At 37.7% G+C, this 23520-nt stretch overlaps 3 protein-coding genes across 3 annotated transcripts; all 3 read right to left on the bottom strand.

Annotated features, from left to right (window-relative positions):
• Positions 1 to 2251: 2251 nt before the first annotated feature.
• On the bottom strand, positions 2252 to 3477 carry Actbeta (inhibin subunit beta). The gene is made up of 2 exons (XM_028310969.1): positions 3466 to 3477; positions 2252 to 3163 (listed from the first exon to the last, which is right to left on the bottom strand). The coding sequence occupies exons 1-2, from the start codon at positions 3475 to 3477 to the stop codon at positions 2396 to 2398; spliced, it is 780 nt and encodes a 259-aa protein (XP_028166770.1). The 3' UTR covers positions 2252 to 2395.
• Positions 3441 to 11292, bottom strand: LOC114357366 (uncharacterized). The gene is made up of 3 exons (XM_028310956.1): positions 11267 to 11292; positions 9336 to 9656; positions 3441 to 3588 (listed from the first exon to the last, which is right to left on the bottom strand). The coding sequence occupies exons 1-3, from the start codon at positions 11290 to 11292 to the stop codon at positions 3546 to 3548; spliced, it is 390 nt and encodes a 129-aa protein (XP_028166757.1). The 3' UTR covers positions 3441 to 3545.
• Positions 11293 to 13827: 2535 nt separating this feature from the next.
• AANATL7 (Arylalkylamine N-acetyltransferase-like 7) lies at positions 13828 to 22107 on the bottom strand. Its single transcript, XM_028311221.1, has 4 exons — positions 22086 to 22107; positions 18242 to 18465; positions 15518 to 15787; positions 13828 to 15180 (listed from the first exon to the last, which is right to left on the bottom strand). Exons 2-3 carry the CDS (start codon positions 18455 to 18457, stop codon positions 15755 to 15757), a joined length of 249 nt encoding a protein of 82 aa, XP_028167022.1. The 5' UTR covers positions 18458 to 18465; positions 22086 to 22107; the 3' UTR covers positions 13828 to 15180; positions 15518 to 15754.
• Between the last annotated feature and the right edge of the window lie 1413 nt (positions 22108 to 23520).

Genomic DNA, 23520 nt, shown 5'->3' with positions numbered 1-23520 from the left:
AGTGTCGATAATTGGGTGTTTTACCTTACTTATGTTGTAAAATGAGCAACGCGTTGGTATTCAGACCTGGAGTGAACTGTCCACTAGCTTTTCCTATCACATAGTTACAAACCAATGTAGAGAGACTTGGCCTTTCAGTCCTTTCACGCCACTACATACATATTTGCTCCAAGCGATTTGACTTTTTTACACCTCTAAACCGCCCAAAACTTACAGTTACGAGCTAGTTTCAAATTCAAAACCAATCGCGAGCTGGCTACCATGTAGGTATACCTTGATATAATTAATTATACGAGAAATTCGTATTGCCTTTTAAAACTCAATCCAACAGTATTTTTAGAAGTATTATGTTAACTAGGTGTATTCCACTTTTACGTTAGTATTACAACAGAATAATAATGTGTATTGGTAACATTTGAACTAAAGTATTTGCCTAAAAACATGAAAATCAGTAAATTTTCCAGAAAAATCGTAAATTTTCCAGAAAAAATTGTAAATTTTCCAGAAAAAATTGTAAGTTTTCCAGAAAAATATAAGTTTTCCAGAAAAATATAAGTTTTCCAGAAAAACATAAGTTTTCAAAGTTCGGGAACTGATGAACCGTGTAAGTTTTCACCTTTTACAATCTGTATAATTTCGGACATAAGGTCAGTTGCCTGGAATTCTCTTTGTAAGGCGGACGGAAGACGCAGCGTGGGTGGTTAGCCGGAAGGGATCACGTAGGTCTAGGTACCTACTAGTTTTAACTTTTAGTATTTAAGCTTAATTTTTAAAAGGATAATTTTTAAGTACTTAGTTTTTCACTGGGTATACATACATATACTTAACTATTTTATTGAATTCTTATAGTGTATCGAAACAAATTAAGAAGTTATTTAATATTTAAAATGGCGAAAAGGATAGTCTTTGCTGAAATAATAATAATGTAATGATACATTTTTTTCAGTCTACGATTAGCTGCGCCGTAGCTCGTAGTCGCGTAGCAGCTCTAACTCTAGTTTTCGTAGCAAAATTACGAGCACGTACTCGTACTACAGTACCTCTAGTACGAAAAACTTTCGAGTTCGTTTCGTTGCGTATTCAAAGTGTCATCGAAAAATTTTGTATGAAAAATTAAACAGCGCCCCCTAGGGCGGCTATAATGTAGGGGGCGCTGTTTAATTTTTCATACAAAATTTTTCGATGACACTTTGAATACGCAACGAAACGAACTCGAAAGTTTTTCGTACTAGAGGTACAGCTATTTAGCCTAGGCGCAGACCACCGATTTTTAGTTGGGCAATAGTTGGGCCCGATTCTAATTTGTAAATTCAAATCGGTGTAATGTGCGCACTTTTATACATCTCCGTACTTATCAACAGCCCGACCCAACTATTGGCCAACTAAAAATCGGTGGTCAGCGGTTTCGAATGTCTACTGTAAATTACATAGTACATACACAGGTACATACTTAGAAGCCCTGCTCTACCTGTCCTGTCCCATTAATCCTACTTTATTTTTGCTAAGCCTAAAGAACTTCCCTAGAATTTCTTTATTAGTCTTCAGTAAAGTTGCTTATTATTTTTTCAGCTGCTCGTACACTTAACTGTCGCGAGTCACGCGAGCCGTTTTGTAAGTACAAGTTACAACCTTATTTTGAGTAATTTTTTATGTCGCTTGACATAGCGTGATGATACCATGAGCGATGACATAAGTTCCTTAAAAACTTTTTGCAATTAGTTAAGTATGTTTCATAGCCTCAAAAATGGGTTAATTACATCAAACATTACTAATTTAATCTCATATTCTTAGGCTGAGTTGAAACATCTTATTTTAACCGTAAAATTAACAATTAAACCGGTGCTTTTGGTATGGAGAATAACAGATTTTTAACGTTTCTCAAAATTAAAGTAAGATAGTGCAACTCAGCCTTAGAATAATTTAAGTTTTTTGACTCTATTTTGTGTTGGTCGACAGACTTGAAAAAAGATGAAGAAATAAAAGATGTCATAATAATTATGAAAAAGTTGATTTATTATTATAATTATAATAATTATTATAATACAGTTTACAATAATTACAAGCGATCACCAAACGGGGTGAAAGAAAACGGCGTATTAAATTATTTAGGCCGTCTACACACGGACGCGCGGGGCCGGCGCCTCCAACAACAACACAGCTAGCAACAGGATAACAACACCGCGGCGCCGGCCGCGCGCGCCCGCCGTACACAGTTTATTTATCGATTTAGGATATAGTCTTTCGAATGCGAGGAACAAAATATTACACAAGTCGAGAATATTATTTATAATCGATTCGGATTAAATCGGATTCGAGAGCGGCAGAAGCGTGCCGCGGCGGTGCGGCGTGAGAGCGGATCGACGCGGGCGGAGCGAGGCTATGTACAGGGGCGCCGCTACGGGCAGTCGCACTCCTCCACCACCATCTCGGGCAGGTCGCGCTTGATGATGTTGGAGTCGGCGCCGAAGTAGATCAGCGACAGCGCGGAGAAGCGCACCGGCGCGCAGCACGCGGCCCGCTCCAGCCGCGCCGCCTCCACCACCTGCGAGTGGTAGTTGAGGAACGGGCCGCAGGCGCCGCGGCAGTAGTTCGCGTAGTAGCCCTCCGGCGCGACGATCCAGTCGTCCCAGCCGAGGTCGCGGAAGCTCACGTAGAATGTCTCGCGGCAGCAGCGGCCGCGCGTGGTGGCGTCGCAGTTGAGCGCGCGGCGGCGGCGCGCCGGCGGCGGGGCCAGGCGCAGGCGCAGCAGCGGCCGCGCCGCCTGCCCGCCGCCCAGCCGCAGGCGCACGCGGCCGCGGCAGCCGCTGCAGTCCAGCAGCAGCCGCAGCGGGCCGCGCGCGCCGCCGCCGGCCCAGCGCCGCGCCGCCGCCGTCACGTCCAGGCGCTGCCAGCCGCGCGCCGGGTCCCGCCGCGTGCTGCCCGCCAGCTCGCCCACCGTGGCGTTGCCGTCCACCGTGAAGGCCCACAGCGTGTAGCGCAGGCGGCGCGCGCGCGGCGACGTCTCCGCGCGCACCATCAGCTCCGCCGACGCCACCGCCAGCCCCTCGCCCTGCTCCGACTCGCCCTCCTGCCCGAGTCGGAACTCGATCAGGCGCTGCCCGTTTAGGGTCTCACCTGCGACAAACGAACGTTGCTCAGCTTCGATCGCACCTCTGGAGGTTGCCTAGCGTCCCTGAGTTCCCTATGGTCCCTAAATGCAGCGAAATGATCATACGTGCGGTGCAGCGGGACCGACAGTGGTCACTGGTCAATGTTTACTGAGGCGGAGTGCCCGCGGTGGGCGCCCTGGCTGCGGGCTGCGCGCGCGCGGGCCTCGCACGCACGTGGCAAGTGGCTGGCGCTCACGTGCGCAAGAGGCGTCGCGGTTGCGGTAGCCGCAGGCACATCTGCATAGTACTTTCAACTTCAATTTAAGTGATGACCTTCATGTAAATTTGCACACGTGCAATAAAGTCTTATCGGTACCGCAAACACCATCAAGACATCTAAATTGATTTAAAGTAAAGTTTTTGTTGAACTTCATCCTCCGTCGGTGATTTGACGCCTCATCTCGCAAGTGGCCGCGGTCTCCGTTGAAGCATTGTATGCCTGCGAAAGAAAAATATTAATTAACTTCAGTAATTTAGTTCAAAGATCGTATCATTAAAATAAGGTACACACAGATTTCATAAAAAGTTTTCGCTTAAAATTGACTGCCTCATAAAGTTAAATCATAGAGCTTTGGTTTGCCGGGTGATTGGTAGAATAGAAACTACAGCGCTACGTAAAAAAACAATTAACCTCCCTTGTTCCGTCTGTGGAGAATTGGAGATAGAAGTACCTCCATTAAATTATCTTGCCCCATACATTGACGCAATAGATGTACCTATTATGGGAATCCGGTAGTCACAAGGTAGCCATGGTATGGTAGTATTATCCGATTGGATGCCCATGATCAAAGAGGATATGTACTGCCACCTGCGTGACGAAGTCTGCCTAATGCACTGATGATTCTCTCGACTCACTAGTCATGGCTACAAAACCCATCGAGATGTACCTATGCCCTTGTTGTTGATTGTAATATCTTATGTAATTTATTTGCACCAAGTCTGTTACAATCTTGCAAACAAATAAAGGTAGAGTGACATTGTCATTGAATTGTTTAAGCCCCCTGTGTTTACATCAATGATAGCAAATTGATTTAATATAAATATTGAAATTGATATTATGTTTCGATAGATTTTTATCAAAAATGCGAAAGTCCACAAAGTCTAACGAATTAGAATAACAATCTAATATCAGTTTGTAGCAATGTTTGATTTTGAATCAATTTAGAAAGCTTTGAGCCAAGGCGATTGCCCGAATTCACTTTTAAATGCATCAAAAATTTAAAAACTGCAAATAAGTGTGTGCCTATATATTTCCTAAAATATTTTTGTTTCTTAAAAATAATATCGACAAACTACTTCGTCAGAAGTAACTAAGTATCGAAGGTAATCAAGGCTCTTGCTCTTGACTCTACCTAAAGTAACCTACTATAAAGACCGCCGTATGATACAAAACGATTTTTTTAAATAAACTAACTTTTTACACATTATATCTTAAATGTGTTCTCTACAACACTTACTGTTGAGCACCGGGTGTGCCCGTTACTATACCTATATAATATATTTAATTGATTTGGAGATGTTCACTTTTTACTATTGAAACACGTCTTTGACTAATGGTGTTTAATGAACAACTGCAGAAAAAAAGTAAAAAAACAAAGCGTCAAAATATAAAAAACATTCCAAAAGAAAAAATACAAAAAAACGCATATAAAAAAGGTCTGTCGCCAACACTTATCTTTGGGACCAAGTAGGTACTTATCGTCATCCCAAATAGCATCACTCGCAAATGCAGTCAGCACCGACTTTAATAACTGGTTTATGTAATGAGAAAATCGATAGAGTTTTCGGAGTAGGTCGTACGTAGCCGTGACGCGGCCGAGGCCTATGGTGTGTGTGTGGTTAAAATTAGCCATGGCCCGCTTGAATTATTGACTGCAGCCATCGCCGTTGTCGTATGCACCGGTTATGCAACGTAACTGGCCACTATTGATTCTTATGGCCCCTCTGGCGTGATTACGGAGTGCCAGAAATAATAAGCTGTAGGTAACTTAAAGCTGCTTAACTTCGATGAAATATAATCGCTACTAAGCTGGGTCAAATGGAGCGGAATATGAACTTATCTACATTAATTCTACTAATATTATAAATGCGAAAGTTTGGATGTCTGGATGGATGTTTGTTACTCTTTCACGCAAAAACTACTGAACGGATTTTGACGACGCTTTACAGTATTATTTTTTACTAGCGGCCGCCCGCGACTTCGTACGCGTGGATCCCGTTTTACCCCCTTCATCTATCTAGNGCCACATACCCCCCACATATCTGACGTGGTTTAGATTTTTTTCATACAAATAATGTTTTTTCCCGCTAACTCCCGTTCCCATGGGAATTTTGCAATATCCTGTTGTAACTAAGCTTTAAGTTTACTAAGGAACCTGCATGCCAAATTTCATGTATCTAACTTAGGCGGTTTAGATTTTTCATACAAAATGAATTTCCCGCTAATTCCCGTTCCAGTCGGAATTTCGGGAATAACTTGTTGTACCTAAGCTTTAAGTTTACTAAGATACTTACATGCCAAATTTCAAGCGTCTAACTTAAGCGGTTTAGATTTTTCATACAAAAGGATTTTCCCGCTAATTCCTTTTCCCGTGGGAATTCCTAAGTATACTATAACCTGGCCCAGGAGTATGAAGAATAATTGTACCAAGTTTCGTTAAAATCCGTCGAGTAGTTTTTGACAGACAGACAGACAGACAAAAATTTTACTGATTGCATTTTTGGCATTAGTATCGATCACTAATCACCCCCTGATAGTTATTTTGAAAATATATTTTATGTACAGAATTGACCTCTACAGATTTATTATAAGTATAGATAACCCAGAATAACATATAGGCTATAATTTATGACGATATTATGTGACAAACTAAATTTCACGCGGGTAAAGCCGCGGGCAAAAGCTAGTAGTACCTAAATAACTGTTTTTGGCAACATACGATTTGCAATAATAACCGGAACCTTATCCCCTCAAAAAGTTGAGTGAGAGAGTAAGTATAGCCCAAAATATTAAGTTCACTTTTTGTAGGTATTTTGTTCCGAAAAATTTGGTAGGCAATTACAAACGTACGGCATATCTTAATTTAAATTTAACCCCCATGTGAAATTAATCCAAATGACACTACCTTCGTACGCTGTGGTATCTCAGATTCACACAACACATAAATAATAGTTATGACAAAAAAAACTTAACGAAGTTAGCGAAACTTGTAGCCGATAAAGTGAACGCAGAAGTTTTACTCACTAAAGACGACCTAATAGAACGCGATGGTTGACCTGACCTCCTTACACGTGTTTGCTCGTATATTCATATATTCCGCGGAATCTAAATAAGTAGAGAAACAAACCGTTTAGCTACCTTAGGCCTAGAAGGCGACATACAGCACGTAATTCGTACAAAAACGCGACGTCTAGGTATGCCGTCCGTCATCTTTGCGACGTTATCGGGTTACAAATGTATATTCTCCTACAGTAATCACTAAAGTAATTTAACGTTAATAAAATGACTATAAAATTGATATGGCGACATTTAAGCGCTATAGCCGACGAGAAATAAAATTCCAAAATTATTATGCAGGTGAAAAATATGTGGTGATATTTAATCGCGTTTTGATATGCCGCATATTATATACTAGCTGTGCCCGCGACGAGTGAAAACCCGTTTTCGCAACATTTTTCATTTTTGCTCTGCACCTATTACTCATAGCGCAATGGTATATAGCCTTCCTCGATAAATGTGCTATCTAACACTGAAAGAATTTTTCAAATCGGACCGGTAGTTCTTGAGATTAGCGCGTTCAAGTAAACAAACAAACAAACTCTTCAGCTTTATAATATTAGTATAGAAATAGATTGTTCTCATGCCGGTATTATAATATGGATATTGAGTATTCTTTATGGATGGAAAATGTTGAAGTTCAAGACAAAGGCGGAATTAGAAGGATTTTTCAAGCTGTTAATTTTTAAAGTGAACGTTTTTAAACTAACTTAAATAAAACTATATTTTTAATTAAACTACCTGACGTGCTTTAGTGCTGGATGGTGCAATGGTGTCTCGTACATACTGCGCCCTACGGTATGTATGTAGAGTTACCTCTATTTTAAATGTTTCTAAACTATGTGACAGTGTGATGCAAGGACTTTGTCCTTGGTTCATTTCATTTTTTGTTTGAAATGTCTCATTCTATTTTTCTTTTCTTTGTAAAGAATCGTTTGTGTTTAATGTTTTTAGAACTTTAAGCGCATCCTAAATAATTAAGCACTAAAGAACCTACCCTTGAAGACAATCAAATTCGTTGTCAGGTCAAAGAAATACGCAGTAGTTGTTGTAATCTTCCAATAGAATATAGAGCAACACTGAATATTTCATCCAACCAGTTAACCTTCTCAAAGACAATTGGTTAGGTACAAAACTTTGTTTGTGAAAGCTTGAATTGTAAATGCTTCTATTGATAAAATGGAAAAATATTATTTTTAGTCCTCTTTTGCCAGAATAAGGCTGTTACACCACCACCTAGCTTTGACCGATAACGATAACCGGTGTTTTTGCATGGAGTTTCACAGATTTTTGACGTTTGTCAAAGTTAAAATAAGACGGTGCAACCCAGCTTAAGTTGGGTGGAAATAGAAAAATAAAAAAATGAAAATCGCGTGGTTGACTGATGTTTCCGTCGTTACTAAAAATACTGCCGATCCGATGTCAGAATAACTACGCTATAAAAGTTGCGCCCAAACTCTCGTTTGGAACTATGATCACAAGTGAAGTTCTTCAATCACATTAGTATAGTTCTTCCATCACAGTAACACTCATTCGACTTAGGTAATGTGATTTTCTAAACGGTACGAATGGAAACACCAAACCACTGCTAAAATAGTTATTTTTGTGGCGGACGGTAAATTTTAATTTAACCGCAATGCATGGCTGAATTTTCCAATAGGATGCAAATGTGATTCCAATTTCGAACATTGTGGAACAAACAAACAAAATTTTTAGCTTTAGAGCACATAATCTCTATCATAACCACCAAACAACCCAGTTATTGATCAATATTTTTTTCATATTAGTGCAATCGCATAAAAAAAAATTATTACCCATTGATTGGGTGTGTGATTTGAAACAGTATATCACATTTTTTACTGTTTAAAACTAGTTTTTTCAGTCAACAATAAAATAACTGGTATTAAAACCACGTTACACAACTACAAGCCCGTGTTGCTAGAGCTTTGTACCTATGCTTCGAGTTTTCTCTGAAAAATTAATAGATAAGCGCGGGAAAACGCCGGCTGTTCCGCTTATGTATCGTTAAGGAATCTAATTATTGCCCCGAGTGATACTAATACTCAGTCTAATTAGACTGAGTATTACATAATTATGTATTACTTTAAAACTATAGTTAAGAAATATAGCTGTAATTTCAAATGCATTAATATCAGTAATCATTTTATTCTATGCAATTATGTACTTAATTCTCGTCGCAGTTAAAGCATTTTGCAGTGGTTCCTTTTATATTATTAGGTGTATTATTTTAGTTTAGTCCTCCCTGAATGTAAGTTTTTTCAACCATTACTTTATCATTTAATTTTAATGCATCTATTTTTAACTCTCCAAGAAACCCAACCCAGGATCCTATGAATCTTTACAAAGTTTTAAAAACTTTAGCTCCTTTGAAATTTTTTCAGCATAATCTAATCCTAATAACGATGAACCTACCTACTCAAATAACCTTTAGGCTCTCGCAAAATTTTAAAAATAACCCACGACTTTCAAACTTTTTTTTTTTCAAATATTTGACGATAAAAGATAAACTACCAGTTACTAGTACTCGATCACGATAGAAATGCTTGTAACTTTTATAATACTTAGCAGGTACGTTAGAGATTACCTATTCTAACATTACAATTTAAATTATGCAGCAAAAACCCTACATACTCGTATTTTCACAACACGTTTTAAAAAAAACTAACTCAGACTAAATTACATAGAGTAGGTTTCGTCAGGTTCAGTCATTTGCATTAGGTTTAGCCCTGAATGTAGATTTTGGACGTCCTTTTTAAAAAGAAAATATTTAACCCCAAAGTTTAAGTTATATTAGTGCAATTTAAAGTACAGTCAACCTCATTCCCTATTATCACTCCCTCATAACTGAAAAAATCTCACTACCTCCACTAAACTACGAACGGACTTACCTCGTTCGCGAAAGTTCCCATAGCGCGATCCTCGTAAAAAGTTCGCAGCGGCGGCTGACGCGCTCACCCCCACAGTCCAGCCTCGACTGACGTGTCCTCGGGAAGCCCCTGCTTATATACCCAGGGTTATGCGGTGAATCACTGTCGACTTCAATGGGGAACACACCACCAAGAAACTTACCATTTACCAAATTCCTCAATAGGCCCTTTTGTGCACTTACTTGTACACGTCTCAAATATAGCTCGTTTAAGTAAGGCCATTTTTGATAAAACACATTCGTAATGAAATAACAGATAGATAGCCTTTGTGAATAGGTATAGCTAAAATAATATAATTATCCCTGAATTCCCATGTCCCAAAGGTGTCCTATTTCTGAAGACACATTACGATTGAACCTTTTCGTAATAGAATTGTTGACAGTTATTTGGAATTAATTAAAGTTTGAGTTCTCGATAAATAAATTCATTTATCCCTGAAACGTTTAAAATGAATTCTCTTTTAATTTTACATGACAGGGGATTCATGGATCAACAGTTCATAATTATTTCGGTTAAATTAAACCTTAATTAGGTTATTATAATATTCAGTTCACCAGTTTATTTAACATTTCCCACGCGTTCCGATTATCTTATCCAATGTTCTTAAATGTTTATTGAAGCCTGAAGCCTCCGCCCCCATTTCTGGAAAGATCTAAATTGCACCAAATCATTCGCTCTAGAAACCATTCTCAAAGTTCTACTTATTTTTAGTTTGGTAATTGCTTATTTGGCTGAAAATTAAGAACTTGTTTGCGAGTTTTCATTGTCTGTGTATAATAATATTAGGCGTATTTTAGCGGTGGATAATTTTATTTGCTAACAACAGTAACAACAAACATATTCCTTATTATAACGTGAAATAGACATTTAATTTTAACGGTTGCTTTTAAGAACACTATTTTGAAATTAATTCTAAATGTTTTTACATTCTTAGAAATCTCGTAACGCTGTAGCATTCTCGTAGCACCACAGTAGCACACACAGCGTGCGGTGTGAAAGTTCGTAGCAAAGTTTTTCCGGGCTTGTAGATGATTTGTTTCGTTGTTACTAAGATATTGAGTAAGTACCTAGTATTTGAAATAATTAATATTGCATTAGATTTTTATTCGTTTCAATTGACAATTTCCATCAACTAGTAATTTCTAGAATATTCCTTCTCGTTTTAAATATTCTGTTATATTAGATCTTCAGAGAAGTTTTCTGAGTAGCTTTTTTTAGCAACCTACGAGTTAGTCAGTCTTAAATTATACTTACTGAATATTTATTTCATGTTAATAGTTACACCAAGCCAAGTATGAAGCTTTAAAATACTCTAGATTTCCAATTCATGAGATGTACATCCTAATAAACACGTACGAATAGTTACCCAATTTTCGATCTAAGACGCTAGGCGCTGCATCCATTTGAGGATTATTTATTTTTCGGCCGTAATGCATCACGTTCTGAGCCGGGTGGGGGTAAGGAGGGGGAGGTAGTGCGTTTCAATCAATTGTTGGCAGCGGCCCAGACAAGACACTTATTTGTCGGACCGTGCGGCGCCGCCTTTATTTCATTATTGCTTGCTTGCGTAGCGCTGCCAAATGTTTGTTCCTCTTGACGCGAAATATGCAAGCTATTATAATAAGAAACAGTCTTGAAGGCGCAGTAGGTATACTATTCGTTACGTCTGTTCTCTGTCTTCCTAGCATTGTTAACTCCTGTGTAACCAGGATCTACAGAATTTTAATGAAACGAATGACTGAGGTTTCTGATTTAGAAGTACACTTGATGGTTATCCTATACTGGATTGGTGTCTAGGCTAAATAGATTATTAGATTGTATGTATTTCTACAAATCCGTTGTTAAGTTTTTTTATCCACTACCAGGAAGGTCTTGACCTGCATGCATCTCACTTGATGATCAGGCCGAAGGTATCCATTTTAAGCTCCAGAGATAGTAAAATAAGTTAAATAATGTAGTAAGTTAGCTAAGCTATCTGTTGAACTTATTAAACCCCCTTAAAGTAGTTATAGGGTAGGCTAAGAGTAGACACTATTAATTAAATGAGTGTTATGAGATTAAAGGAAACTTCCTATTTCAATCAATCCTTTACATACTTAATGTGTTGTGGATAAAAGTTAAACTATTCTAGTTCTATACCCGAGGCAAGACTAAAATTTTCCATTCATAATATTATAAATCACGTGTAACGTTATTTGCTAGCCTAAATTAGGTCAAATAGATCTAGAATTCTCGATAAAACTTAACATAACTGTTTATCTAGGCTCAATGTTTCTCATAAAGTAACCTTTAAGTACTTCTCAGTAGTGAAATAAGCCGAATTCCTATAAATCCTAGAATCTTTGATTAGTTATTTATAAATATGTATGAGTTGACGTCATTTTTTACTTCTTCTTCTTCTTCTTGTTGTCGTGTCGATAACAAACATGGTATAAGCCCCAAACTCTGCTACAAGAGTGTTAAAAATCTTCCTGCGTGCAGTTTGGGCATGCAGGGTACAATATCATGTGCTTCATCCATTAGGGAACACAACCACACTTGCACCGTGATCGATTGAGATTATCCTTTCCTTACACTACTTATTATTTAATTATTTTTAGTAATTAATTCCATCCATTATACAAAATTAAGAAAAGAAGTTTAATATGGATATTATTCCTAAATCCAAGGTTATCTCTTTATAAATATCAATGTAGTCACCTAGTCCAGTGAGTTTGATTAATCTTTCCCAAAGCTAATAAGGCAGGCTTAGGGAGGACCGCCCACGCTAAAAGCCTTCGAATATGCGCGAACCCGCGTAGGTGTTCCTGTACCTCTAGTACGAAAAACTTTCGAGTTCGTTTCGTTGCGTATTCAAAGTGTCATCGAAAAATTTTGTATGAAAAATTAAACAGCGCCCCCTAGGGCGGCTATAATATAGGGGGCGCTGTTTAATTTTTCATACAAAATTTTTCGATGACACTTTGAATACGCAACGAAACGAACTCGAAAGTTTTTCCTACTAGAGGTACTGAAACTAGGGTTGAACGATAGGCTCTACCTAACTGTCGCATGGGGACATCTGGTTCAACCGCCAATCCATCATAAGGACAAATTAAGGGGGATTTGCCAAATATTTAATGGTTTGTTCCCTACGAAATAACCCCTAAATAGGTGTCCTAAAAGCTGAATCTACCTGGGGTTCCGACTTATTACCGTTAAAGTTTGTCTTCATTAGGTACATTTTACATTTCAATTTCAATCAATCTAGAATATTTTGTTGTCCAATAAATTGATTAAACTAATTGAGAATGTTTCCTTTTCACCTTACACTTAAACTGTAGTCAATAATATTTGAGGTCTTAAAGAAACGGTTCGGTTGGTTGTTGCGTACAATATCGATTGTCTCTATTTTTTATATTTTCATAATATAAAATTGTATAATTATTAAGACACAGAATCGAAATACCCATTCAAGTTATTCCATCCATTCCATTACTTATCGCTAGATAATTATGAACTTGAGAAGAGCATCTTGATGATTGTAACACATCATAATGCTAAAATAAATGTCAGCAAAGGATGCAACCTGAAAATTCACTACGACGTTCAATGTCGAAGGCTCTATGTCTAGCTTAGTTAATTCTAGTCTTGTCAAGTTCAAGAGAATAGCGAGCATGTGTTAATTATTTATTTGGTACAGAAACAGAAGTATTATTGTCAACCGAAAGATATCCACTGTTAAACAAAGGCCTCTCTCAAGGATTTTCACAACGTCCGGAGATTTCCAATTCAAAGTTGAGGCTCTACCTATACTCAACTTTGTCGATCATTTTTAAATAATATAGAGACTCTTTGTCGATCATTCAAGTCAGACTGCACTATCATATAATAATATAAGTCGTATTGTACCGATGTTATGTAAAAAAGTAACAAGAACGTGATGATGAGGAAAATTTAGGATATTTCATAAATTAGAGTGGTAGGGTATTGAAATAAAACGCCATTTACATAAAATGTAGGTATAATATCGTTCCACCTTGACACCTCCGACATACATGTTGTTGTTAACAACATTAAATATGTACCTACATGGAAAATGATTAATGCATACGTGTCGGTTACTATGCCCTAATGGCTAAATACACACAATCTACTACGGGTATACAATGTAAAGATACTACAAAACAACGTTGAAGTATCAGTCATCTCGTAAATCGACTCTAAATACTTGATTACGAGATAACATCGTACAATATAATAGTATGTGATATCTTTTGAAAAGACATGTATAGTTCCTATGAAGATTATAGAAAAGGGGATGTAAAAATAAACATTTTATTTTTCGAAAAATATTAAATCTCAACTAGTCTAAGGTTTTAAGAAAACTAAGTAAAAATATACATCTCAATAAATTAACTTAAATACTCGTATTATCAGTTAAATAATATCAACTTTAAAGAACTGTTGAGTAATTTTTTAGAATTTCTAACTTTAAATTAAAAATGTAAAGTCGTATTGTCCGCATATAAACAAGACATTATTTTAAACAGTATAATTATATCAAAATACTTTGTGCCGCACCACCATAATAATACCTTAATTTAAATAAATTTAATAAAATTTCATAGGAGACAGACAGTGTTTTTGTAATTAGGCCAAAATAATTCTTGAATTGATATAAAGGCTTTCTAGAATACCTATTTATTGATGAAATTAAGTGAGATGTTATTACTAGACCAGCAATTTAGACACAAACATCATACACATAAACTTTGGCGCAAAAGGAAGTTGTCTAAATTCGCCTTAAAACCAATAAACATAAGAGATTACAATAATCCAAGGTCGTATTTGTAAGTCCCAAATGAAAATTAATCTCGAAAGCACTCACATTGATTACTTTTTTGATTGAATTGTATTCAATTCCATTTAATTTACTGTCGTAAAAATAAAATTTGAATAATGGTTGCTGTTTTTGAAAATAATTTAAGTTTAAAACAATTTGCAAGTTTGGTATGATTTTAGAGCAATTTGTGTGGGAACTTTGACAATTTCCTTTACAAAAAAAGCCTTTTCTTCTTTTCAAAGATAGTGACAGTACTACAACATTGATAGGGTTACAAATAAATACCCCTTCCAATAAATATGGTTCACCAGTTGGTGAATATTATTAGACGACAAAATAATCAAGCATGCATGCACCCACCATGATTGGCAGATGTGGCAAGTCCCCTGATTCTTTTTGACAGCAAAAAAGGTAGCATTTAAAATGTTAACCTTTCTGCTAAAAACTTAAGTAGCCCTTACAACAAACCCTTAATCCGAGCTGGTGCAGCTCCATTATAAATAGCCACTCTAAGAGTAAAGGCTACTTCTTCTTACCAGATTACTCAGTATTGGTAGAATCGGGGATGGTAGGATCACGCTCCCTGGGCTCGGAATCGTTTGCAGGTTCCTCTGCAGGCTCAGGGTTAGCAGGAGGAGCCTTCGGAGGTTCTTCCTGATTCCCGGGGTCTTCCACTGTGGAATCAGCCTCCGCAACGAGAGGCTTTTTAGTGCGGAGGTCGAGTTGCTTGAGTTGTTCAAGCTCGGACTCGTCGAGCGGCTCCTGCTTTACTGTGACCATGATGGGGAGAGGGACCTTGCGGAGGCATGGTTCTAGTTCGAGGACCATGACGGAGAGAGCGGTGTGAGGCTCGGGGACGTCGAAGACCGGCTTCCCGGTGTCGTCGAGGTAGCTGGCGTAGGGCACCTTGCACAGCTCGCGCAGGCCGAGGCTGGCACAGATGCGCTGCGAGTACGCGCCGGTCGCATCCACCTTGAACAGCTGGAATGGAAATTGGTTTGGGTTAAGACGATGGTTGGTAAAAACTTTAATGATTTGAAAGAGATACCTATGTACTCGTAGATACAATGTTTTGAATTCGACCCGGAAAAACTCACAACTTTTCTGAATTTCATCATTCAGATCTCACATGAAAAACCTTTAGCTATGAAACTACTGTAACCACAGATAATACGTAGACTGTTAAATCAACACAGATAATGTGCATTCTAGTGGGTGAAACTAGACTGTTACACCATCTCGTACCTACATTAGAAGAAGCTATAGTAAACCTACTTCTAGGAAAACATTAAGTTTATTTTTATTTAAAAATACAAACCTTAAACCCCTCCTGGCGGCCGAGGTCTATGGTCTTCTGCATCAGCGCCTTAGCCACCCCCTTGCCTCTCTCCGTCTCCGACACAGAGATGATGCGGCACTCCAGGATACGGTCCACGTCAAACTTCGAAAACAGCTTCAGGTCGCGGGTCACGGTGTACAGGATGGTGAAGATCTTGTTGAACTTCTCGTCGGTCGATTGTTTGAGTTTCGCCAGGGACACCTCGATGTCTCCGGGTCATAAGACGCCATTCAAGGCCACTGCGGAGACCTGGAAGTTTTGAATATGACTTTGAATGACGCTCATACATAAACTATACCTGCACGCTTAAAAACTAACTAACGATTGCGCAGCGACCCAAAGAAATTGAAATCATTTTATTGACACAGCATTTCAAGAAGCTGGTCGTCCGCAGACGCTCTTGCTGTTATTGTATTGCGCAACCCTACGAGAAGACACCAACTAATATTATATTCGTGACATGCTCGAAAGGGCATGCCAAGAATTGCGCATCCCTACTAGTTGGCACCGACTAAGTAATACCTATAATCTAGTGATGAAAAGTTAGCTGTGGGCGAATTTGGTAAGTGAGTCTTGGCCCCTTAATAAGAATCTCCACTCCGGTCTGTTCTGCTCTACCTCTCGCCAGTTATGCTGAGTCAACATCAATTTAATCTTCATTCGTAATTTTAATTTGTTTATCTGCTTGTTACATGGTTGGTGATGGGTGCTATTTTAAATTTAGTGTTATTGATTAGTGACACCTAGTAGGGGGAATCGTAGAATCACAATCAGAGAGCGTGACACATCATAAACATAGGGGGCGCCATGCAAACGTTGTTTTATTAATGAATCCATATTTTGTCACCAACCACTATAACCAAACGACTATGAATCAAATACAGTGTGAGTCACGTTAAAGTGTACATATCAAAATAGATGAAACTAGACCTATTTTTATCGACAAAAAAGAGGTCAAAAAATTTTTGTGACTCTTTTTTAATTTTTTATAGACTTTTTTTTCTTCCAATTACTTATTGTAAAGAAAACATAATAACTTTTAAACTAAGGGGTATATCTTGATACAATAAAAACAGTAACAATGCTAAATAACAGGCAATACTAAAAAAATACATAAAATATACAAAAAAGGCCAACAAATAATAAAAAATCATACTTTTTGAAAAAAATCCGCTTAAAAATTCGTGTTTTTTTGGTTATTTGATAAATTTCTCCAAAAAATGCCCCTATAACAGGTAGTTTTTATTACTTTGTATTATTCTCTATCATATTACCTTCGTAAAACGAAAAATCGCATGTCTCTATCCCTATCACAACGTTTGCAATGATCGTTTGAACTAAGCCTCTCCGGGCGCGCCATTCATCGCTTCGTTAACAACAAAACTGAAAATGGCTCTAGATTTGTAATTTTGATAAAGACAAGTTAGATTTCAAATAAAAACAAAAGATTTCGAAGTAAAATAAGCATTTTAGTTAAAATTAAAATTGTCTCTACCTGTAGCGGAGAATAATGTTGTGGCAGGCCTTTGTTCAAACGATCATAGCAAATGTTGTGATAGGGATAGAGACATGCGATTTTTGGTTTTACAAAGATAATACGATAGAAAATAATACAAAGTAATAAAAACCACCGGTTATAGGGGCATTTTTTGGAGAAATTTATAAAATAACCGAAAAACACGAATTTTTAAGCAGATTTTTTTCAAAAAGTATCATTTTTTATTGTTTGTTCGCATTTTTTGTGTATTCTATGTATTTTTTTAGTATTGCCTGTTATTTAGGATTATTACTGTTTTTATTTTATCAGGATATACCGCTTAATTTAAAAGTTATTACGTTTTCTTTACAATAAGTAATTTGAAGAAAAAAAATTCTATAAAAAATTTAAAAAAAAACTCAAAAAATTTTTGACCTCTTTTTTGTCGATAAAAATAGGTCTAGTTTCATCTATTTTCATATGTACACTTTAACGTGACTCACACTGTATAAGTATACATGTACCTATGTGTGGTCAATTGATTGAATGTTGAATGCATTATGAATATATCGACACAGTCCACCCTCCAGCTTAATTCGGCTTTCAAATCAGCGGACCGCGCTGTCTCTCAGACCCCTTCCACTCGGAGGGCGAGGGGTCACGCGCTACCTACACAATAAAGCAAAACAGCGCGATCGGCGCCGCGCCACCGTTCGCCGAGGCGCGGCTACGGGGGTTGCTACGGCTACGAGACTGGTTGCTACGAGACTGGTTGCTACGAGGCTGGTTGCTACGAGACGGACCACCATAAGAGGAAAATCTCTATAAATAATCTGTGTTGAAATCATACTCACGCACGTGTAGGTGTACCTACTCTTCGCAGATCGTTAAAATTGTGTTTGGACGGTTATCACTAAGCAAATATTTGCCACGTTTTTTGTAGCTGAGAATAAAAAATTAAATATCGGTGACTTACAGTTCAGTTTAATAGCTCCAAAACTTTCTAGTCACAGAAAATGTAGGTAGTAGTATGAGTAGGTATAAATAATTTCCACTTACTTTTACGGACAGTCCATCCGTCATGACAGCTGTACAAAGCCAGTCTCGAACTGCATTTGCCCCGCTCTCAGAACGTTACAAACTCGCTCTTAATTGCGTTATACCGTCGCTCACAAGACAGCTCTATTAGTAGCCTAATATGGGACACAAAACAAGAGTTGGCTTACCTTTCGGTTGGCCTCGTCGGCAAAAGTGGCCAAAGAGAGCCCATCTTCCAAAGTGGCCGTGCAGAGCTCCTCCAAGGCCGCGTGCGGTTGTCCACGCTCGCACAGCCCCACCGCCTTGTTCAGAGGCTCATCGGCGAAGAAGTTCTCCCGCAGGTGGTTGATGATGGAGTCAGCCACCTTCAGCGTCAACGTCTCGCAACGCTGCTGCATCGTCATGCTGGAAACTGAACACGAAAATGTGTCTCAAGTAGGTGCATGACTTGCAAAACTATTGTTTACATTACTAGTAACCCGCTCCGGCTTCGCACGGGTGCGGAGTATAAGTACATAATATGTATAGTTAAACCGTCCTCTTGAATCACTCTATCTATTAAAAAAACCGTATCAAAATCCGCTTCGTAGTTTTGAAGATCTAAGCATACTATAGGGACAGACAGCGGAAAGCGACTTTGTTTTACACTATGTAGAGTCGACTCTATGGCTCAAAGCTTTTTCGGGGATATATGTATTCTACTACAGTTCGTAATTGAGGCATTATCAATTCGTGAAAGAGTTATCATAAGTAGGTAACTAATTTATTCTATAGTTAATAACTTTAATTATTATACTACCTAATTATTGTATACTGAAAGATTATTTTCCAAAGTATGACATAACCTTGATAAAGCTTTTCATTATCAGACTTATTCTGTCGTGTTTGCAGTTTCTTATCAAAAATAATCAATATTCAATTCCTTTATTCTCCCCCAAGTCAGCCAGCGGGTCAAGGGCACGCGGGACCCCAGACCTTCGCAATATTCATTTAATCGACCGTGACCAGCTTACCGAAAAGCCCCGGGCTTCTAGAATACGTTAGCGAGAATTTTTAGTGATATTGATTAATAAACAACATAATAATCAGTAACCTTTATTGAAATAGTTATTTAATCGTTGCGTGAAGTCGACAATCCATTACAATGTTCAATCAATTTTAACTTTCACTAAGAATTGTTAATTTTTAACAATAAGGGTCGACTAAAAGTTTGTATTTCAAAATGATGCTTGATTTTGTGTAATATTGGCCACCATTTCGATTCAGCACTTGGCTTTACACACTACTGTGTAAAAGTCTCCAGTAAGATCTAGGAAGGAAGGGTAGAATAGGAAACTGAAATAAGTAGGCTTACTTATTTCATGACCGTTAAAAATGAATTGCTGTTTTCAATCAACTGATAACTTTAATCATAAGAATTAGACCGTGTGTACTTATTGATCTAGCAATAATACTGATGAACAAATACTGTAACGTTCTCAGAAACAAAATACAAAGGAAACACAATATGAAAGGTCACTTAATGATCGTAATAACGAGTTAATATTGATCAAACAAAGAATAGTGTCTGATATTGTCTATAAATCAGGTCACCTCGAAGAAAAATACACTGAATAAGTTAATTCGCCGCAAAGGTCATCTTGATCGAATAATAGAAAATGTTCTACTCGTATACCTAGTCCTATAGTAACTATGCGTATTATAAATGATAGAGCCTGTGTATCTAACTACGTATTAGTGCTTACATTGCTTATCGCACGTTTTTCCTAATTATCTACTGAAACCTAGGAAAATTCCCGAGTCCTAAAATACGTCAACAATTTGCTGCAGTTCTCGTCGGATGTGCTAAATACTTAAGTATTATTTAAATTGGTAGTACAATATCCATAATATTTTTAAAACCTAAGTGTAGAGCTATGTATCTAAAAGCTCTGACAGGGCGCGAAAGTAGGTAACAAGTCTGCAACAAAGATTAAAACAGAAGGGTCCATAGTCCGTACATTAGTGTACCTTCCCATTTACGTTAAGCTTCCCGACAGTACAGACAAGCAGAATAGAATTAGCTCCATCACGGCTCGTTAGCCCACGGCCGTTGCTCAGGCAACCAGACAGAGCAAGGAGCTTCGAAGGAGAGTCTATTGTTGAGCCGATATATCGATTTCAAGTTGATATTGAATCAAGGTTGGACGTCTTTCCATTAAGGATAAATAAAGGAGCTTTTATCTTATATTTTTATACTAGAAATATTAATGTAGTTAGCGTCTGTCGTTTTTTTGTTTCTCGGCGCTCTTTCTTTAACGCGGTGAAAATGTTAGTGAGATGCGGATGCGCACTGCTCAATAATTATTGACTCGAGCGAATGGTATTTTTCATGAATTTAAAACGAACTGCTTATACTCCTCAACTATATTTATTTATTTTAACTGTAGGTGCATATAAGAGTAGGCGCACACCGTTGATTTTTAGTTGGCCGATAGTTGTGCCCGATTTTAAATTGTATGAAGAATCGGCCAAATCGAATCGGCGTAGTGTGCGCACTCCCATACATGCCCATACTTAAAGTTTTATTAATCTAAGTGCCCATACTGATCAACTGCCCTACTAAACTATCGGCCGACGAAAAATCAACGGTGTGCGCCTACACTAAATGTTAAATTAATATCTCAGTTTCATTAAATCAATGTTTTAGCTTTTTCGACCTTTCCAATAAACCGTTCTCAACATTAAATATTAATCAAGTTGATAATCTAAGCATCAAAACTCCTAACAACATTATGAACTTCCTCAAGCTTTAAGCTTTGCAAGTACGTCTTAAGTGAGTACCTACTCATAAAAGTTTAAGTTATCCGCCTCGAATGCCTTCGTAGCGCAATGTGCGGCAGCTGCTTATTGAAGAGGCTTTGTCAAAGAAGAGGAGAGGGCCGGATTCCTGAGGACCTGTCGCGATATTGCGGCTATTACTTCGAGAATTTTAGACTGCACGACAAGTATTTATTGCCTCGCATCAAAAAATAATCTAATAAAAGTACGAGTAAGTACCTACATATATTTTTTTATCTTCGCGATAAAATCGAAAGCTCACGTAGTTATGAGTTTCAAGAAGCCGATCTTCGCAAAAAATGTAACCTGCTTTTCGATGTTATTTTAGCATATTTAAAACCTTATTATGCTAAAGCCTAGCCAAGAAGCAAAAATTGACGTAAAAACTTGTCGCACAACATGGCGGCAACGTTGCGCGACATCGCGCCTCAACGAGAGTTAGAAACAATTATGAACTCGCGCTTATTTATGACTATTCAATTGTGCTACAAAATATTTTTATTCGCTCTCAGTTTATTGCAAAAAGGTGGTTTTTAAAGTTTTCAAATTAAATCGTAAGATCGTGCTACATTCGCTAGTAAACTGCCTTCTTTATACTAAAACTACTCAATTCTAAATTAATTATCGACCTCATAGGTGTCTAAAGTATTGCTTAGTTTACCCTAAGTTTAAAAAAAACTAAGTAATAACAACAATATTTATTTACTTCAAACTAGTAATAAAATGTGTTGAATATCAGTTAATCTTAAATTCAAAAGCTAAACTTGTACAAGACCTGAATTTCAGGTCATACATTTGTCATGCGTAATAAAGTGCACCTTGTACCGCCATGTTGTCGAATGCAACAAATGGCATCCGCATCTCTCGTCAAAACAAAACATGCAATATCATCTCGCTCGCAGATCATAAAATGTTACAACGTTGTAGTTTAAACGCAAAAGTACATAAATAAGTTAATATAAAATGATTGATGTCCATAAATCACGACTTCGAACGGCGCATCGCTTCATTAATTGGCTGTTCATCGATGAATATGGAGTAAAACCATCTATCGAATCGAGATGAAAGCTTTGGCCGATCTGAAATTCAAAGTGCATACGTCTCTACCGGCTGAATTATCACTGAAATTCTCTATTATGTGTTATATTCAAATTTTTTTTTTGTTTAGGTGACAAATTATTATTATTTTGGGAAAAAATGGTGCAGACTCACCTCGTACAGCGCTCCCGGCCGCTGGCTGCGCACTGATAACAGCTCCCGTCGAGCTCGCGCCGCCCGCCCTCGGCCGACAAAGAATATCGCGCAGACGCGACAAGGCCTACAATCTACCTACGTTTAAATCATAATTTCATTCTTAAGGTACCGTAACTTTCGCTGAAGTGTTAAATAGAGCCACCACCCCTACCAAAAACTTATGTTTTGATTCTAAAAGTAAGCACCTTGTCATGTTTGTTTAAATTGAAAGTAATACAATTCGAACTGATTATCTAGAGCAACTTTTGGAGCAACTTTATTTCAAACTATTGTGCCCTATCTTAGTTTAGAAGTATGCAGGTAAACTAATGATAACGTTATCGTTGTTTTCAGGTATGTATCTCTAGAAATGCGAAAAAACTAAAAAAGTTTTTGGGTTTTAAATAAGATATTTGGTAGGATCTTATCTCCATCTTAAATTAGTTATATCAAGATGTCCGACTTCTACTTTTCACATGCCAATTAAGGGCTGAATTTCCACTAGTGAGGTATCTTAGAAAATAAGAAGATAAGTAACGGATAGATTTCTTAATAGTACCTAATACTAATTCAGCTAAGATACGAGCGTAGAAAGCTTTTAAGTTAGTAAAAAGATAGTTAAGTAGTAAGTTATAGTTAAGATAGCCAACTATCAAGCTAATCAATCACTATAATGCCTAACAAGGACTACTATTCATTTATTATTTGTACCTTTAGGATGTTACATCTCTGGCATCAAAGGATATCTAGATACATCTAGGTACCCCGACGCACGGCGCATAAAATCGATAAAATATTTTGTTACTGTAAATGCATACAGAGGGCAGGAAGGGAGCTCCGCCGGAGATGATTGAATTTCCGTTGTGCACCGTCAAAGCTCTTCTTATAAAGCTCGAAGATTTATGAATGCTTAAAAAGCTTACAAAAGCTACCGAGACCAATTTTCAAGTAAAAGTTAAGAAGTAATTTTTATTTTATGGCTTCCGTTTGTGTTTGGAGGCTTCACGAATTTCGGGTTCCATAAATAATTTGATTCTTTTAGCAACCGATCTCCCACAGCGCAAGTTGGAAGCCATTAAAGAAATGGAATTGAGTCATTTGTGTCAATTATTTTGATTGTTGCTCAATTTATAATGCGTTATAAAAGAAACATAGGCCGTTGTATTTTGAATGCGTTAACTAATTTGGTTTTTATTTATAACAATTATTGTTAAAGCACGCTATTACGTCTTTAATAGGGACATTAGTTTCATTTTTTATGGGCTAGCTTCAGTTTACTACGAAGTACATTAGGTTGATCGATGTAATTTAACTAGGCGTAACATAGCGAACGAAATTCGATTCAATGTAGAGACAAACTGGTTGACAAATAGGTTCTAACAAGGTTTATATGTGGCGCCGCCTTCCCCTGTAA

This window comes from Ostrinia furnacalis, unplaced genomic scaffold (assembly GCF_004193835.3).
Source record: "Ostrinia furnacalis isolate ACB-3 unplaced genomic scaffold, ASM419383v2 OfSCF0216, whole genome shotgun sequence".
In the NCBI taxonomy this organism is placed as follows: Eukaryota; Metazoa; Arthropoda; class Insecta; order Lepidoptera; family Crambidae; genus Ostrinia; species Ostrinia furnacalis.
The sequence above is the reverse complement of the archived record's forward strand: the minus strand, read 5'-3'. Positions and strand labels throughout refer to the sequence as shown.

Coding starts and splice junctions, on each gene's coding strand:
- AANATL7 (XM_028311221.1), bottom strand. CDS start 18,457: ATGACGATGCAGCAGCGTTGCGAGACGTTGACGCTGAAGGTGGCTGAC. Junction 15,788..18,241: donor CCGACGAGGCCAACCGAAAG/GTAAGCCAACTC, acceptor CAAAACTTCCAG/GTCTCCGCAGTGGCCTTGAA.
- LOC114357366 (XM_028310956.1), bottom strand. CDS start 11,292: ATGGATACCTTCGGCCTGATCATCAA. Junction 9,657..11,266: donor ACCTTCGGCCTGATCATCAA/GTGAGATGCATG, acceptor ATATTATTTTAG/CTATACCTATTCACAAAGGC. Junction 3,589..9,335: donor TGGGAACTTTCGCGAACGAG/GTAAGTCCGTTC, acceptor TTTCTTTCGCAG/GCATACAATGCTTCAACGGA.